This window comes from Moschus berezovskii, chromosome 14 (genome assembly GCF_049115385.1).
Source record: "Moschus berezovskii isolate FMDL1 chromosome 14, NW_MosBer_1.0, whole genome shotgun sequence".
Taxonomy (NCBI): Eukaryota; Metazoa; Chordata; class Mammalia; order Artiodactyla; family Moschidae; genus Moschus; species Moschus berezovskii.
In genome coordinates, this window is record NC_142473.1 from 38,469,251 (window position 1) to 38,483,448 (window position 14,198).

The following is a 14,198-nucleotide window of genomic DNA, read 5'->3' on the forward strand; positions in this document are numbered from 1 at the left end:
TGAAGCGACTTAGCAGCAGCAGCAGCCCCTTACCCATCTGTGGTAAGGGGTAATGGGTACCCCTTACCCATTTGCTGGGCAAGCTACTCACTCTGTCAGTCATTCAATTTAGCCCCTGAAAAGTAGGACGAGTAATACCCCTGAATACTTGGCAGGGCAGTTGGGAAGATTAAATTAGATAATGCTTAATAAGTGCCTGCCATTATGCCAGGAGCTCATAAACGTTCATAAACTCAGCTATTCGTGTTAATAGTAGCAGGTCGGCGGTACAAATGCGGGAGCTGTCGTGATCCTGGGGGTTGTTAAAGCCTGTGGGTGGTGAAGGAGACTCGGTGCAGATGTTAGCTGAGCTCATGCTGTTAATGCTTACAGAGCATCCTGGTGAACAGTGAGGGAGGTGCAGAGGCGCATGCCCCCAGGAGTGGGCAGGTCTTCACTTTAACACCAGGCAGAGTGTGATCCGTGCTTTGGTCAGTTCATTGGTGGAGATTTAGAAAAGCCTTTTGGAGAAGGTGGGGTTGAATTGGGTCCTAAAGGATGCATGGGACTCTTTTGGGAAGATGTGAAGGGAGAGTGTGCTTCCCGCACAAGTGGTGAACAGTTGGGGAGTCAGAGGATGCATGCTAAGAAAACTAGGGGGAGCTAAGCAGGCCTGGAAGATAGGAACTCTTGTTTTTTTCTGGCCACACTGGGTCTTCGTTGCTGCACTCAGGGTTTCTCAGGTTGCGTTGAGCAGGGGCTTCTCTGTCTTGTGATGCGCGGGCTTCTCATTGCTGTGGCTTCTCTTGGTGCAGAGCACGGGCTCTCGGTGCTCAGGTTTCAATAGTTGCGGCTCTTGGGCTTAGTGACCTTGAGGCATGTGGAATCTTCCCAGCCCAGGGATCAAATCCATGTCCCCTGCATTGGCAGGTGGATTCTTAACAACTGGACCACCAGCGAAGCCCAGTGGGGACTCTTTAAGTGAGTACAAAGAGAAAGTATTGAGGTCTACGTAACTGTCAAAGGATTTTTGGTAGAGAACTTTGAATTCCATTCTGAGGATTTGGGACTTTAATATGAATGTCAGTAAGAGGGCAGATAGATAGTATCAAGCTTTTATTTAGAAACACTTTTAAGGACAAAGGTATGAATGATCACAAAAGAGGGAAGGTGAGGAGAAAACCACTTAGAAGGTTATTAGAAAACTCTAGGGCAAAAGCATTGAGAACTTGAACTAGGACCCTGGGAACAGGAGGAAAGGATGCATTACAGAACTTTAAGGAAATGGAATAGATGGGATTCAGTGACTCATCTCTTGTGGGGGGACATGGAAGGGGTGAATTTGCAGCCTGAGAGACTAGGAAATGGTGATGCCACTGAGGACGGGCAGTAGTGGGAGGAGGCTTGGGAGGAGAGACGATGTGCCCAATTCTGAATCAGAGCTGCTCATGAGATACCTGTTTAGAGGAACGGTCATGTTGGCAGCAGGTTGTTGGGCTGAAGCTAACAGGTGTGATTTGGGTCAGAAGCAAGTAGAGGAGTCCTTTGATTCCAGGCATAGTTGAAGTCACAAAAAACAGGAGATGGCTTGGGCGGTGAAGAGCCTGCCTTTGGAGAGGAACTGAATTATAGGCAGAAAGGCGAGAGTAGAACTAATTGCTGAGACAGGAAGTGGAATAGGAGAGGTGTGTGTCATCGGGAAGAAGGGAAGAGATTTTTAAGAGCAACACAAATGATTAACAGCCTTATAAGCGCAGAGACGGAAGTGGCACATGAGCATGTAAATTGTCTGTTGATTGACATGTTGAAAGCAACATCTTTGGGTGGCAGATGGAGGGTCAGCTGACATGGGATCACTCAGGGTGGAGGACATCTCATGGACGTGTCCATCCTGGGTGCCTGAGAGTCATGAGGTTTTGGATAGCTGGGGTACGTTTCCTCCAGGTTGGGATTTTTTTTGCCCACCCCTTGCTTGAATCTTTCCTCAACAGCCACTTATCAGCAGGGATGCAGAGTTTGAGGAAGGATAAAGGGACCTCCTTTCTGTTCCCAAGGCTGGAATGATCGTGTGTGAGGATGTCCCTTATCTCAGAAAAAGACGGGCACCCACCTGTGGCTTCGTGTGTCTGAAATGGGCTTGTGCACGGTGCCATCCACTCTCTAGTTAGTCTTCCTCTGAGCACCCTGGTTGAGGTTCAGGGCAGAGTTCCTGGCTGCTGTTCCAGCAGAGCAGTCCTCGGAGATGGTGTCAGCCCTGGAGTCCTTGGCCGTGGGTTGAAATTGGCTTGAGAGAAGGGGGGCTGCCCCCGGGAGAGGAGCGCCTGAGTCCTCTCTTTGGATGGGTCCAGGAATCCACTTGCCACCACTTTAATGTTCGGCTTTTCCAGCTGAGGGAAAGGAACGTCATTTCCTTTCTCCAGGTTTTGTTGTAGTGGATGAGTTTAGAAGCAGAGGGTAAGGATGTTGGGAATGTGGTGAGACCTGGAAGAGCCGCTTGTTGTAAATCCTACTTGTTGTTGTTGGTACCTTAACGAGTTTCAAATTCTGTCTGGGGATAAAGCACAGCATTGGGCCACATGTGTCTCCACACATCCTCTCGCAATTCGTTTTTTCCTTTTGTTTCTTCTCTGAAGCAGCTTCCTTCCAGGAGTCATCGCCCCACTGCTGCCCTCCTCCCACACTTGCTGGTTTGGGCTTTGGGGCTCACCTCCTGTCCTCTCTGCCAAGGATCCCCAGGTGGAAGGTTCTGCCCAAAGGGGATGGTTTTCATTGCAAATGGGTCCACTGGGCCATCTGAGATTGCAGCTGGATCTTCATGCAAATGGCAGAGTTCCCTAGCCTACACTCCACTCGCTTAGGGAGGGTGGAGGTGCAGCTGCCCAGAGTGTTTCCTGGGCCCCTGGTGGCCTTGGATCTGGCAGTGCCCAAAGCCCGACGCTGCCCTGACTGCCCACTTCTTCTCAGCCCCTCCCCTTGTGCTTCTCTGGCCGTCCTGTCGCCTGTGTGTTTCCCATCTCTTCCCTGCATAACTTTTCCTTTCCCCATATCTTTTGTTTCTCCATTTTCTCAGAGCAAAGCAAACACCTGTTAGAACTTGGCTGCATCGAGTTTTCCTCTCCTCTTCCTTCCTTCATCTCCTCTAGTCCTTTAAGAACACAAGATAAATATTTATAAAGTGCACAAGCCTTGGTATGAGGGGATTTGGTGGGTGTATAAGGTAGTTGTTGGAAATGAATTTGGGGGAGGGGACATGGCATGTGAGAACTTCCGCTGTGTTTACCTTTGCCCTGGGCAAGGGGAGCAGGAATAACATGGCTTGCAAGGAAATAGAAGTGTGGGCGAGTTACAAGTCAGAAGACCCAGATTTCATTTCTAAGCCCTCATTGATCAGAGGACACTTGGTTCTCTTTGCCATGCACTGGTCTTTATTTTAAAAATAGGAATTGTGGCACTTGTCATTACTACCTTAGTGAAATGATTCCTTAAATGCTTTGGAAAGTGGGATTATTTTTGTTATTTTTATGGGTAGATATCTCTGAGGCAAAATGTAGAACCTGAATTTTGCAGCATGTATAAAATGAGCTGATAGTATTTGATATGATCTCTAATGAGTCTCTCAGCTCTTATATTCCATTTTCCCTAGATAATTCTTGGCATATAATTCTTGGGGGGAGAGGGTGGGTCCTAACAAAATTTAGTGGATGGACAGACGGATGGCTGGATGAACGAATCTCTAAATGCCTAGTCACCCTACTTACCCCTTCCTACTGCTATTTCCATTTCACGTGGGCACCACCGCCCCCTCCTGGCCAGCAGCAGTATTACGGTGCAGTCCATAGGTGGGCCATAGCTGGGCCCCTTCGTCCCTATTTCTCCCCAGCCCCGAACCCTGGCTCCCTGAGCTGGCTCCTTGGGACCTGTCTTTGGCCCTCAGTTACTGATGGCTTGTCTTTCCTGCCCCTCCCTGTCACCCCACTCCCTCTCTCCGTCTGCCCCTGCAGCACTGCCAGTAACTCCAACCGCAGCACGCCAGCCTGCTCCCCCATCCTCCGGAAGCGGTCTCGCTCACCAACCCCGCAGAACGTAGACGGAGACACCATGGTGGAGAAGGGCTCAGATCACTCCTCGGACAAGTCGCCGTCCACCCCGGAGCAGGGCGTGCAGCGCAGCTGCTCCTCGCAGTCCGGCCGCAGTGGTGGCAAAAACTCCAAGGTGAGCCTGACCCTCCGGCCACTCTGTCCTTGCTCATTAGCTGGCTGCAGGGAAGCTGGCGCTAGGGGAACCGTGAGGTCGAGAACCCCTTCGTGGAGGGACCTGACGTGATTGACCAGCCCTAGTGTCCCAGAGAGAGCCTCTGTTCGGTGAGGTGAGGTGAGAGGGGAGAACCCCTATTAAATCTTGATCTTCTTAGCTTAGCCCTGGGAGCTAGTTAAAGGATTCCACAATGACCACTGTCTCTCTTTAGGGGCAAGGGAGGCTCAGGAGCCTTGAGATTTGGAGGAGGGGAGCTCTGGGGGGTAGGAGGGGTCACCTCTTCAGCCCTGCTACCTTTTCCAAATTTGGTGTAGAAGGGAACATTATTTGGAACAAATACAGTGCCGGGAAGGGAGTCCTCAGGGACCGTTGCAGAATGTTGTATTAACCTCGGCCTTGGCCGTCACCCAGCCTTACCTTCGGTAATAACCCACCTGGTACCCACCTGGCCAGGAAGAGGGCGACAGGGCTGTCCACCCCTCCCCAGTATGTCCTTGTTACCACCTGAGCCCCCATTTGCCTAAGGGGCTCTGGGCTACGTATGCTTCCACAGAGAGTCGTCCGCCCCCGCCTTTAGTCCTTTGGGAGGCAGACGATGTCTCTGCCTTGATGCTCCTTAAAAGAGCTTCTCTTTCCCTCTGGACTCACAGGCCCTGGGGAGGGGAGGAGACCCGGGAGGCGCGGGAGCCGGCATCCCACCTGAATTTGTCTTTTGATTTCTTGTTCTTCCTCTTCTTCCCCACCATCCCCCAAATACCTTCTTTGCATGCATGGTCTTAGTCTCACAAGCGCCTCTCAAAAGTAAGCCATCTTTTGTCTGTCTTCGGTCTCCTCTCCGGTGTTGAACTGTCTGTAGTGCTCCGCACCCCGCCCTCCGCCCCCTGCCCAGTTTGGCCCATGTGTCTTGCTTGGTCCCTTTCCCAAAAGGGCCGGCCCCACTACCCCTGGCAGGCTGGCTGAGGTCACCAAGGGACCATTCCCACTGCACCCGGAGTCGGAGAACAGACCCGCCCCCATCCTCCCCACCCCACCCCTAACCCCGTCTCTGCCTGCTCCCCAAACACTGCCTCGGCGGGGAGTCTGTCCCCTCCTTACATGGTGCCGTTGAGAAGCAGAGTCCTGCCGGGGCTTAGTTTCATTCCTTTGGGGAAGGGAGGCTCCGGATCTGGTGGAGCAGTGGGACCTGACACCCGCTGCTCAGGTGAGTTGATTGAGGCTCACAGATTCCCCTACATGAGTTCCCTGATGCAGTAGAGCGACCCTAGGAGCTCACCTTAGCCACTCCTTCCTTCTGCTTGCTCAGCCTGAGCACACCTTACTGCTTCCACCCACTCTCCAGCCTGTGGCTCGTGGTGTTCTTAGGATCCTAGCTTGTGATCAGAGGGGAACATTTCTCCCAGAGGGCATGGTGCCAACACCGGAAGGTCACAGACATAGACAGCCCCTGCCAGGCCCTGCATAGATATGACCAGGTCAGGGAGCCTGTGGCCAAGAGTCTACCCAGGACCCCAGGATTTGAGAGGCCTGAGGAGAACTTAGAGGGAGTGAAGGGTGAATAGTAGGTGTTTCCGAACAGCAGGACTCAGGAAATGATACCCACGGGGAAGCGGGTGGCTACAGCCTAGAGAAAAGAGAGCTGAGAGGTGAACTTAATCATAGTCTCAAGCCTCTGTTTTGGGGAGCAGCAGGGTGAACAGCTGTGCTGCTTCCTGAGGGGTGAACAAAAGGTTACAGGGCTAATCCTGCAGTCTGTGACCTTGAGGGTAAAAGCTCATCTTAGCTCTGAGGATTCTGAACGACGGTCGCTGGCTGTGGGCAGGAGGAAACTGCCTGTATTGAGGAGGCCCCCAGGAATCTGCTGTGGGTTTGGGAGCTTAACGGTGCAGGGCTGTGTGGACGGCGGGGTCTGGAGATGACCTCTGTCCACCCTTCCAGGATGCCTCACCCCGTTGGCTGGGGAGAGGGCAGTTGTTGCTGGACAAGGCGTCTGGTTACGGTTCCTTTGCCTCTGCCCACAGGGTGTGTGCCTTTGCCATCCTAAGGTCAAACTCCGAGCTTCCTGACCCTCCTACCCCTGTGCCAAGGCACTCAGCAAGCAGAACACTTACTTATGGTCGATAGCACTCACAGAGTGCTTCTTTTGGTCAGGTGATGGGGTTGAAAGGAGCATCCAATAATGAGGATTTTAAAACTTGTAAGCGGTAGATCTTCTGTAGGAAAGGAATGTGAAGTCCAGATTCCCACCCCCAGGGAGCGTCCAGTCTGGGAAGAGAGATAAGAAACACAGATTATCTATATTATTTGTTTCCACTTTATCCACAAACCAAACCTGACCTTAAGGACCACAGGAGTAGTTGGGACGCTCCGTGAATTCAAAGGCAGGGGAGAGCTCATGTCTGAGGCAGGGAGCTGGTGCCCAGAGCTGGGCTAGAACTCCCAGTGGGATTGTGGAGGGGCACAGCGGGGCCTCAGAAGGGACCGGGACCTGAGTGTAAACCCAGAGTGCATCTCGGCCCCTTTCCTGCTGAGGAGCTGAAGGCAGAAGGAATGAGTTCCCCGCCCCCCCACCCCATTTGTCACCGAGACCCCAGCAGTTAACAAGGACTGACTTGTGCGGGGAAGGTACCCTGCCACCCCAGGGGGACGTGGTTGCAGCCGTGGTCGGTCTGGGACAGACTTTGAAGATGACACATGAGGACCAGTATGGAAATTAGGTCCTGCACAGGTCAGGGCCCGGAGCAGAGAGCAAGGGAAAGCTGCCAGGGGTAGAGAAAGAGGAGGAGGGTCTGGTGGTGGGAACACCGCCTCCCCCCGTGGAAACCTTTCTCAGGTTGACCACGTGTGTCCACAGGGAAGGATCTGGCGGCCAGAGCTGTGGTCACCGTTCTCACAGCTCCCTGTGTCGCCTGCACCTTTTAGGGGAGAGGACCTCATATATTCTTCAGACGGACTGGATAGTGCCCCCACTTTTCCCTGGAGCCAGTGTGAGACTCCCCTTCTCCGCACCCCCACTTCCTTGTGTGTTAACACATTGGAGTTGGACTGGGTAGCTGGGGAGGTCTCGCTCCTATGACTCTGTTGCTATCCTGCTGCCGCTGACCCTGGCTGGGGCAGCCCTGCCCGGAGCCCAGGGCTGGACATCAAGGCCCAGTTCTGTTCCAGGACCCCTTAGTAGGGGCCACCACCCAGGTTCCGCTCTGTAGTGCTGGCCTGTGGCCACCAGGGGGAGCTCCGCAGCCATCGCCTGCCCCACCAGCTCCTAAACTGGGTACTGGGCTGTCTGGTGGGATCCAGGCGGGTCCCTGCCTGGCCCTGCATCGTGGCTCCCTGCGCTGGGTGTGCGGTGTCATGGGCTCTGTGGCTCTGGTGTGCCTTTAACCTTTTGACTCTTGCCCCGTTTTTCGATCCTAATTTTTGTGGTTTCCTTTCCAGTATGACAGACTTTACCTGATCAAAGTAAGAAGCTGTTCTTTGTTCGCTGCTCCTAGAACTGTAGTGCTCCTCTGTCCCTCCCCTGCCCCCAGCCCATCTCCAGACTCCTGGGCCTTTGCACTGGGGAGATGTGTAAGGAAGTCGCTGTTTCCAGGGGCCTTGGGGTCCCCCAGGGGCTTGTTCCGCAGACTTCTAGGAAAAGCATAGAAGCCTGCTAAGCTCAGCCCTCACCCAGCAGCTGTCTGTTTTCCTGATGTCCCCTCCTCCTCTTCTGGCTAAATCCACTAATATATAACCTGTTAGAAAGCCCCTGCCCACTCCCTCGTTCTGTTCTTCCCCCGCCCCCAGCCCTCTCTGCACAGGAGGACAGAGGGGACTGAGAACCTGCTGGCCAGTGACCTCACGGGTGCCCGGGGACACTCTCCAGATCCACTGGGCCTGGCCCCTCTGCCGTGTGAGTCAGGCCCTCCTGGCCCAGCAGCTCCTTTAGGACTCAGTCCTCAAAAGCGGAGCCACAGGGATTGAACTTGTCTCTGCGAGGCTGATTGGAGTTCAGGGACTCACACCCACATGGCTCTTCCCAGGGGCTGCTGTGGATTTGGCCAGAGGGGTGGACACCCCCAGTGGTGACGGGTAACCAGCTGCCCAGAGAGTGCTGGCTGGGGGCAGAGTCTTAGAGGGACAGAAGTCCTTGCTCCATGGATCTGACGTGGCAGTACCTGCAAACCCATATTCTTATCCCCAGCTTACATAAGCAGGTAACACATACAGAGGTACCACCCAGCGAGACAAGAGGGGCCCGGCTTCCCTGGTGCAGGCTCTCAGTTGTCCTGAAGGGTTGGTTTGGTGAAACGCAGGCACACTGCGGGCAGTTGAGGCCAGTGGCTCCTAGAATGTGCCTTTCCGTTGAGAGGCATTCTCATGGATACCTGCAGAGCCTTATGCCTGTGAGCTCAGAATCAGGACCCAGGAATTTCGGTGCCCTAAGATGCAGGTAGGGCTTCCCTGGTGGCTCAGTGGTAAAGAATCCACCTGCAGTGCAGAAGACGTGGGTTCAATCCCTGGGTCGGGAAGATCCCCTGGAGAAGGAAATGGCAACCCGCTCCAGTATTCTTGCCTGGAAGATCCCATGGGGTCACAAAGAGTTGGACATGACTGAGCAACTAGACATCAACAAGGTGCAGGTAAAGTCTGACATAGCCTCCTTGCCCCATCCTCTCTCCTCCAGGATGACTAGAGGCTAATTTTCAGTCCCCAGTTCCCTTGTGGCAATAACTCCCTTGATGATGGAATCATTGGTTTCGAACATCTGGACTTGGGTTGGAGGAGAAGACAAGGCTGTAGTGGGAATATGTGACTCCCAGATGGGGCCATGGGGACAGCTTTTGTTGGAAAATGACTACGGAGATCATCCTGCAGAGAGAAGAGTGTTGAGATCCTGCCCTGCCGGACAGCAGACCTCCTGGGAGATTGGCTGCGTCCTCCTTCGCTTATGAGTCAGACCCCATAGGATGAGGTGGATGGGATAAAGGTTGCTCACTGTACCCAGGGTCCACACCTCTGCGTGCACAGAGGGGCCACCACAGTGAAGTAAAGGTTACAGTATAGCAAGTCATGTGGCTTTTTTCATTTACCAGTGCGTATAAAAGTTATGTTTAACCTGTACCTCATCCTGTCGAGTATACAATAGCATTCTGTTTAAAATAGCAGTGTACGTTTAATTAAATTATAATTAAAAATAAAATGTTAATTAAAATGTAATGCTGTAGGCAAAATGACATCAATAGACTTGTTTGACGTGGGACTGCCATACACCTTCAATTTGTTTTAAAAAAAAAAAAGCAATATCTTCAAAGTGCAATAAAACAAGATGTGTGTGTAGTTAAGATGTGGACCCGCAGGCAAAGCTTCCTTGCACCCAGCCATTCTCCTTCTGAGCCACACGCTTGGCAAAGTTTTTAAAACTGAAAATACTCCAGTCTACCCAAGCTGAACCTGTCGGATCAGCCCCTCGAGGCAGGGGGCCTAGGCAGGTGTGTGTTTGTGTATCTCCATCTGCCTGTCTGTCTGTCTTCCAAGTGGGACGTGTATGAGGGACTCCTGGCCTGTGAGACGGAAGATTAACCAGGCTCAATCTTACTCATCCCTCCCCTTTCCCTAAAATACTTCCCATTACCGTGAAAATGAGCAGCCTTCTAGCAGGGCTGGGAGTGGAGGGCACCTGCATGGTGGAGTTGGGTCGGACCCGCTGTGTTGGTGTTGACTTAGAGCCCCACAAAGTCAGGAAGGGCCTTTAGCAATTACATGCTTCACCTGTCCTCCCACAGTAGAGCCCCAGCCACTCCTTGGCCAGTAACTCTTTGCGGATCAGCCAGTTGGGCGGAAGGAGGAATTTGCCCAGTTGGAGGGAAGTTTCTAGCGATTCCTTGGCTCCCAGACCCCAGAGGGTCCCGCCCAGCCTTTCCAAGGGGCTGACGTGGAGCAGACGGCTGTGTTAGTCTCCGTGGGTACTTTGCTTCTGATCAGGGACCATTGGGGACTGGGTCTCGGATGCCTGCAGCGCATCCCTCCCCCCCACCCCACCCCCATCAGAAGAGCCTTGTGATGGGGTCGACTCCCTCCCAGTCGAGCTCTCGCTGGTGCTGCGCTGCCTGCCACCCCAGCCACGGGGGCTTCCAGCATGGACTGCTCCCCAGGCCTCCTTTCGGGAGCTGTCTTGAGAAAGGAGGACCCCTGACCCCTGCCCCAAGCAGCAACACGGGGGGCCTTGAGCTGCCTTGGGATTCCTCCTCCCCGCCCACCCTCCGCTGTCTGTGTACCTTCCCCCTGGAGCCAGGAGTACTCTGGCCACTCCTGCCACCTCCCCCCGCACTGACTTTGCTTCTCTTTTACTTTGTTCTTTCAGAAAAGCCAGAGCTGGTATAATGTAAGTATCCCTTTTCTCTTCTTGTTGGGCATGTGGGTGGGATGGCTGTGCTTAGGGGCTGGAGTCGTGGGGGTGCACTGTGGTCTCCCTGTTAGCTTGGAGCCTAGAACGGTGGGCTTTGCCCCTAACCAGACCCCTCCCTCAAAAACCGGACCACAGTTACCTTCTGCAGCAGGGCAGAACTGCTGGTGCAGGGGCGTGCAATTCCTGGAGACCACACTGGGATGGACTGTCTCCCCGAACTCCCACCCCCACCCCCGGATCCTGGACACCCTCCAGCCCAGATGGAGGGGACCAGGCTGGGAAGACCCCACCCCACAAAGGGCAGACAGGACTTGGGACAGGGAATACCATCCTGGAGCCTGATCTTAAGGCCAAGTTTTCCTTCCTTTTACCAAGACATTTGGAGGAAAAAACAAGCAGCCAGAAACCTTTTCGTTTAGCAGAGGCTGGCTCATGTAATAGGATGTGACTTCTGCCCCAGTTTCGCCTCAGTTGACCCCCGGCATGCTCCCCCCAGAATACATCCCCTGTCCCTGGGGGCACTCCAGCCAGGAGCTCCTACCGGGAGGCCAATTATGGAGTAAGCAGCCCCTGCAGAGGCCACATCCTCTGGGTCACAGAGCTGGGGCCGAGGGTCTCGAACTTGCCCCTGAAGAGCCACAGGCTGAAGTGTCAGCCGCCTGCCCCGTCCTGCTCCACCCTCCCGCCCTGTGGAGGGACGGGCGGTTCGCAGCGGTCCACTGGTCTGCAGTCACTGTCTTCCATCCCGGAGCCTGCTCTTCCCCAAGCTTCCCCGGTCATGTGGATGCATCTTCCCTGCTTCCCTGACACCAGGGCAGGTTGCAGGGTGGACCTGGGGACGGTGCGGGAGCCAGCGGCTGAGAGATAGACTTGGAGGATGCTCTGGTGCTGGGGAGGAGGGGAGAGGCTTGGGTTTCATGTAGACGCTCTGGTCAGAGTCACTGTGTGTGGGGGGGGCGGGGGGGAGTGTTTTCCCACACGGCTCAGCAGTTCCCCCACAATCAAGCAGCCAGTTGTCAGCCCTGTAGCTTCCGACCCACTGCTGCTCAGGGGACTGGCCCTGAGATAGGGCTCTTGGATCCCCGCCTTGGCATCACAGTGGCACAGACGAGGAGGAGGTTGGCGGGCTGTGCGGGTGGGAGGGGAGTTGAGGGCTCAGATGGCCCGCCTGGAGGAGAAGCCTGCCTGGGGCTGCAGCCCCTCCGCCCCCAGGCCAACTGTGGGCTTCACCTGGGCTCATGGCCACCCCGTGGCTTAGGGCTGACATCCCAGGGGAGAGAGGAGCTCGCTGTCTGTGGGAGGAGGTGAGGCTGGAGGATGCTTTCCTGGGAGTGGGTGGGACCTCCAGCATCCTTTCCCTCACGGAATCTTCCACCACACGGGGTGGGTGTAGAGGGCTATTGTAAAATTAGTGCCTCACAGGGGACCAGGAAACACGTGGCTGCAGACCCACGAGACAGTTAAAGCGACCGGATTTGGACACGCAGGGCCTCGTCCCTGTTGCGCTCCCTCTCCCCTGCTCCTCTCTTCTTTCCAGCAGGCTTTTCCGTTCTTCCTCGCATTGTCTTCCCTAGAGCCCTTCCCTCCCCTTTCCTGGCTGACTCCCCGTTCTCATTTCTCCACCTCCACTCGCCGCTCCTTGCTGGCTTGGTTATCCCGATCGGCTGTCTTGTTCTCTCTGATTCTAACAGATTTCCCTCCCTCCCACGCTTTCACCTCTAATTTCTCCTTCAGCCCCGCTCAGGAGACCTGGTGTCTGAGCCCTCAGCAAAGCGACAGGCTAGAAATAGGTGCTGCCGCTGGGCTGGATGATGGAGGTGGGCCAGCTGCCCTGTGGGGTCAGGGGGTTCTGCTGGCAGATGAACGAGAGATGGCAGAGCTGGGCAGGCAGATTCTTCACCATTGAGCCACCTGTGAAGCCCACTGAGATGTACCAGCGTGCTTATCCACGGGCACGGCCTGAGCATGGCTGTGCTCCCAGGCCGAATGGTCTGGCTTGATCAGGAAGCCAGGTCCTGGGGGCTTCCCCCACTGGAGCCTGAGCTCAGCCTCCTGAGCCCATGCACACGGGTGTGCCAGGCCCCTTCCCCCGCAGAGCACTGTGCTGTGTCAGTGCCTGCGTGCCAAGGCCCCACCAGGAAGCTTCCCTTCAACACCAGCACTGCCCCCCAGCGTTCCATTCCTGGTTTCTCAGGAGGTACTTGCTGGGCCTCGGTTGCTCTGACCCGGTTCTCTTTTTGCTGCATATACTTGGGCCTCCCATGTCACCTCTGCATTGCCCTGTGGCAGCTAGACTTGGACCATCAGGAAAGAGGCGGGTGTCTCCTCCTCAGCTCTGCCTTCAGCCCTCCCTGGCCCCTCTCCTGGCACCAGTGGTGACTCTCCGGCTGCTCTGCTGCCCAAGGCTCCATCATTGGCTCTGGAAGTCCTTCAGATGAGCAAAGGCCTTGTCATCCTTGGCCCCGGGGACAGTTAGAAGTGGATCCAGGACGGGGAGGGTCAGCACAGACTTGCAGACTGCTGCAAGAACATCTCCAGCCTGTTGGAATGGCCTGGGTCTGATATCAGAGAAAGCCGACCTGGCGCCTCCCTGCCCCCTGCCCCAGCCTCCGCCTCTACCTGCCTCTCTTCTGCATTTTCTTCTTCTATCTATTTACCCAGGGAGGAACGGTCACCACGGTGACAAGCCACCTTGGCATTTACAAAGAGTGGGTTCCATGGAACGAGGTGTTTGGACCCCAGGGAGATGTGGAAAGGCTGAGACAGGAGTCTCTGGTCTCCAGCAAGGGCTCTTCAGGTCAAAATTGGGGTTTGAGGGACTTCCCTGGCTGTGCAGTGATTAGAGCTCTGCATTTCCCAATGCAGGGGACGTGGGTTCGATACCTGGTCAGGGAACTGAGATCCCACAGGCTGTGCAGCATGGCCCAAAAGAGTGGGACTTGAAGGGGGACTGGCGGCAGCTGCCCTGAGTCCCTCCCAGGGCTGATCACATCTACTGCCCCTGAGTCCCCCTGTTCTCCCCATCCCCAGCCCCTCCATTGACCACCCCAGTTTTATTAGTCAAGGCGCCTAGTTTGGGGGATAAGTTCATGGAGGGATAAGCTGAAACAGGGAGCCAAGGGGAGAGTTGGGGGCAGGAAGGGGAATAATCTGCCCCCCAAAGTGGCCCTGCTGGACACAGTGGACTCAAATCTTGGAGGAAGCCAAGCCTCAGAAATCTCTTCCTGGAGCTCCGGGTGGACAGAGGTGCTTCCTCACCTGCCTTGCGTCTTTCCTGGGATCAGTTGTCTCCAGGCAACCCCGGGAAGGAGCCCAGACCCCGGCGGCTGCCCTGAGGCTTTGGGACCCAAGTTGCCTGCTGGTCCAGGTGGGGGTGATGCTGGCTCTCTGGGGGAAGAGGGATGGCGCCAGTCCTGTGGAGTGACCGGGCATGTCTGGCAGACATATATGACTGAGCAAGAGGACAGAGCTTTGCGGGAATGAAACTCGGCTTAGGGCGTCGGCCAGAAAAGTGGGAGTGAGTGCTGAAGGCATCCCCAGCGACACCTTGGCAGCCTGGTATTTTTTTCCGGGGAAGATGGAC

At 55.0% G+C, this 14,198-nt stretch overlaps 1 protein-coding gene across 4 annotated transcripts in view; it reads left to right on the top strand.

The window, feature by feature from the left end:
* GRAMD1B (GRAM domain containing 1B) overlaps positions 1–14,198 on the top strand; it is a 188,455-nt gene that overhangs the window by 141,449 nt on the left and 32,808 nt on the right. For all 4 annotated transcript variants that reach the window (XM_088843037.1, XM_055423245.2, XM_088843038.1 and 1 more), the window contains 2 exons: positions 3,981–4,191; positions 10,571–10,591. In XM_088843037.1, coding sequence (XP_088699163.1) covers positions 3,981–4,191; positions 10,571–10,591 — 232 coding nt within the window. The remainder of the gene's footprint in view (positions 1–3,980; positions 4,192–10,570; positions 10,592–14,198) is intronic.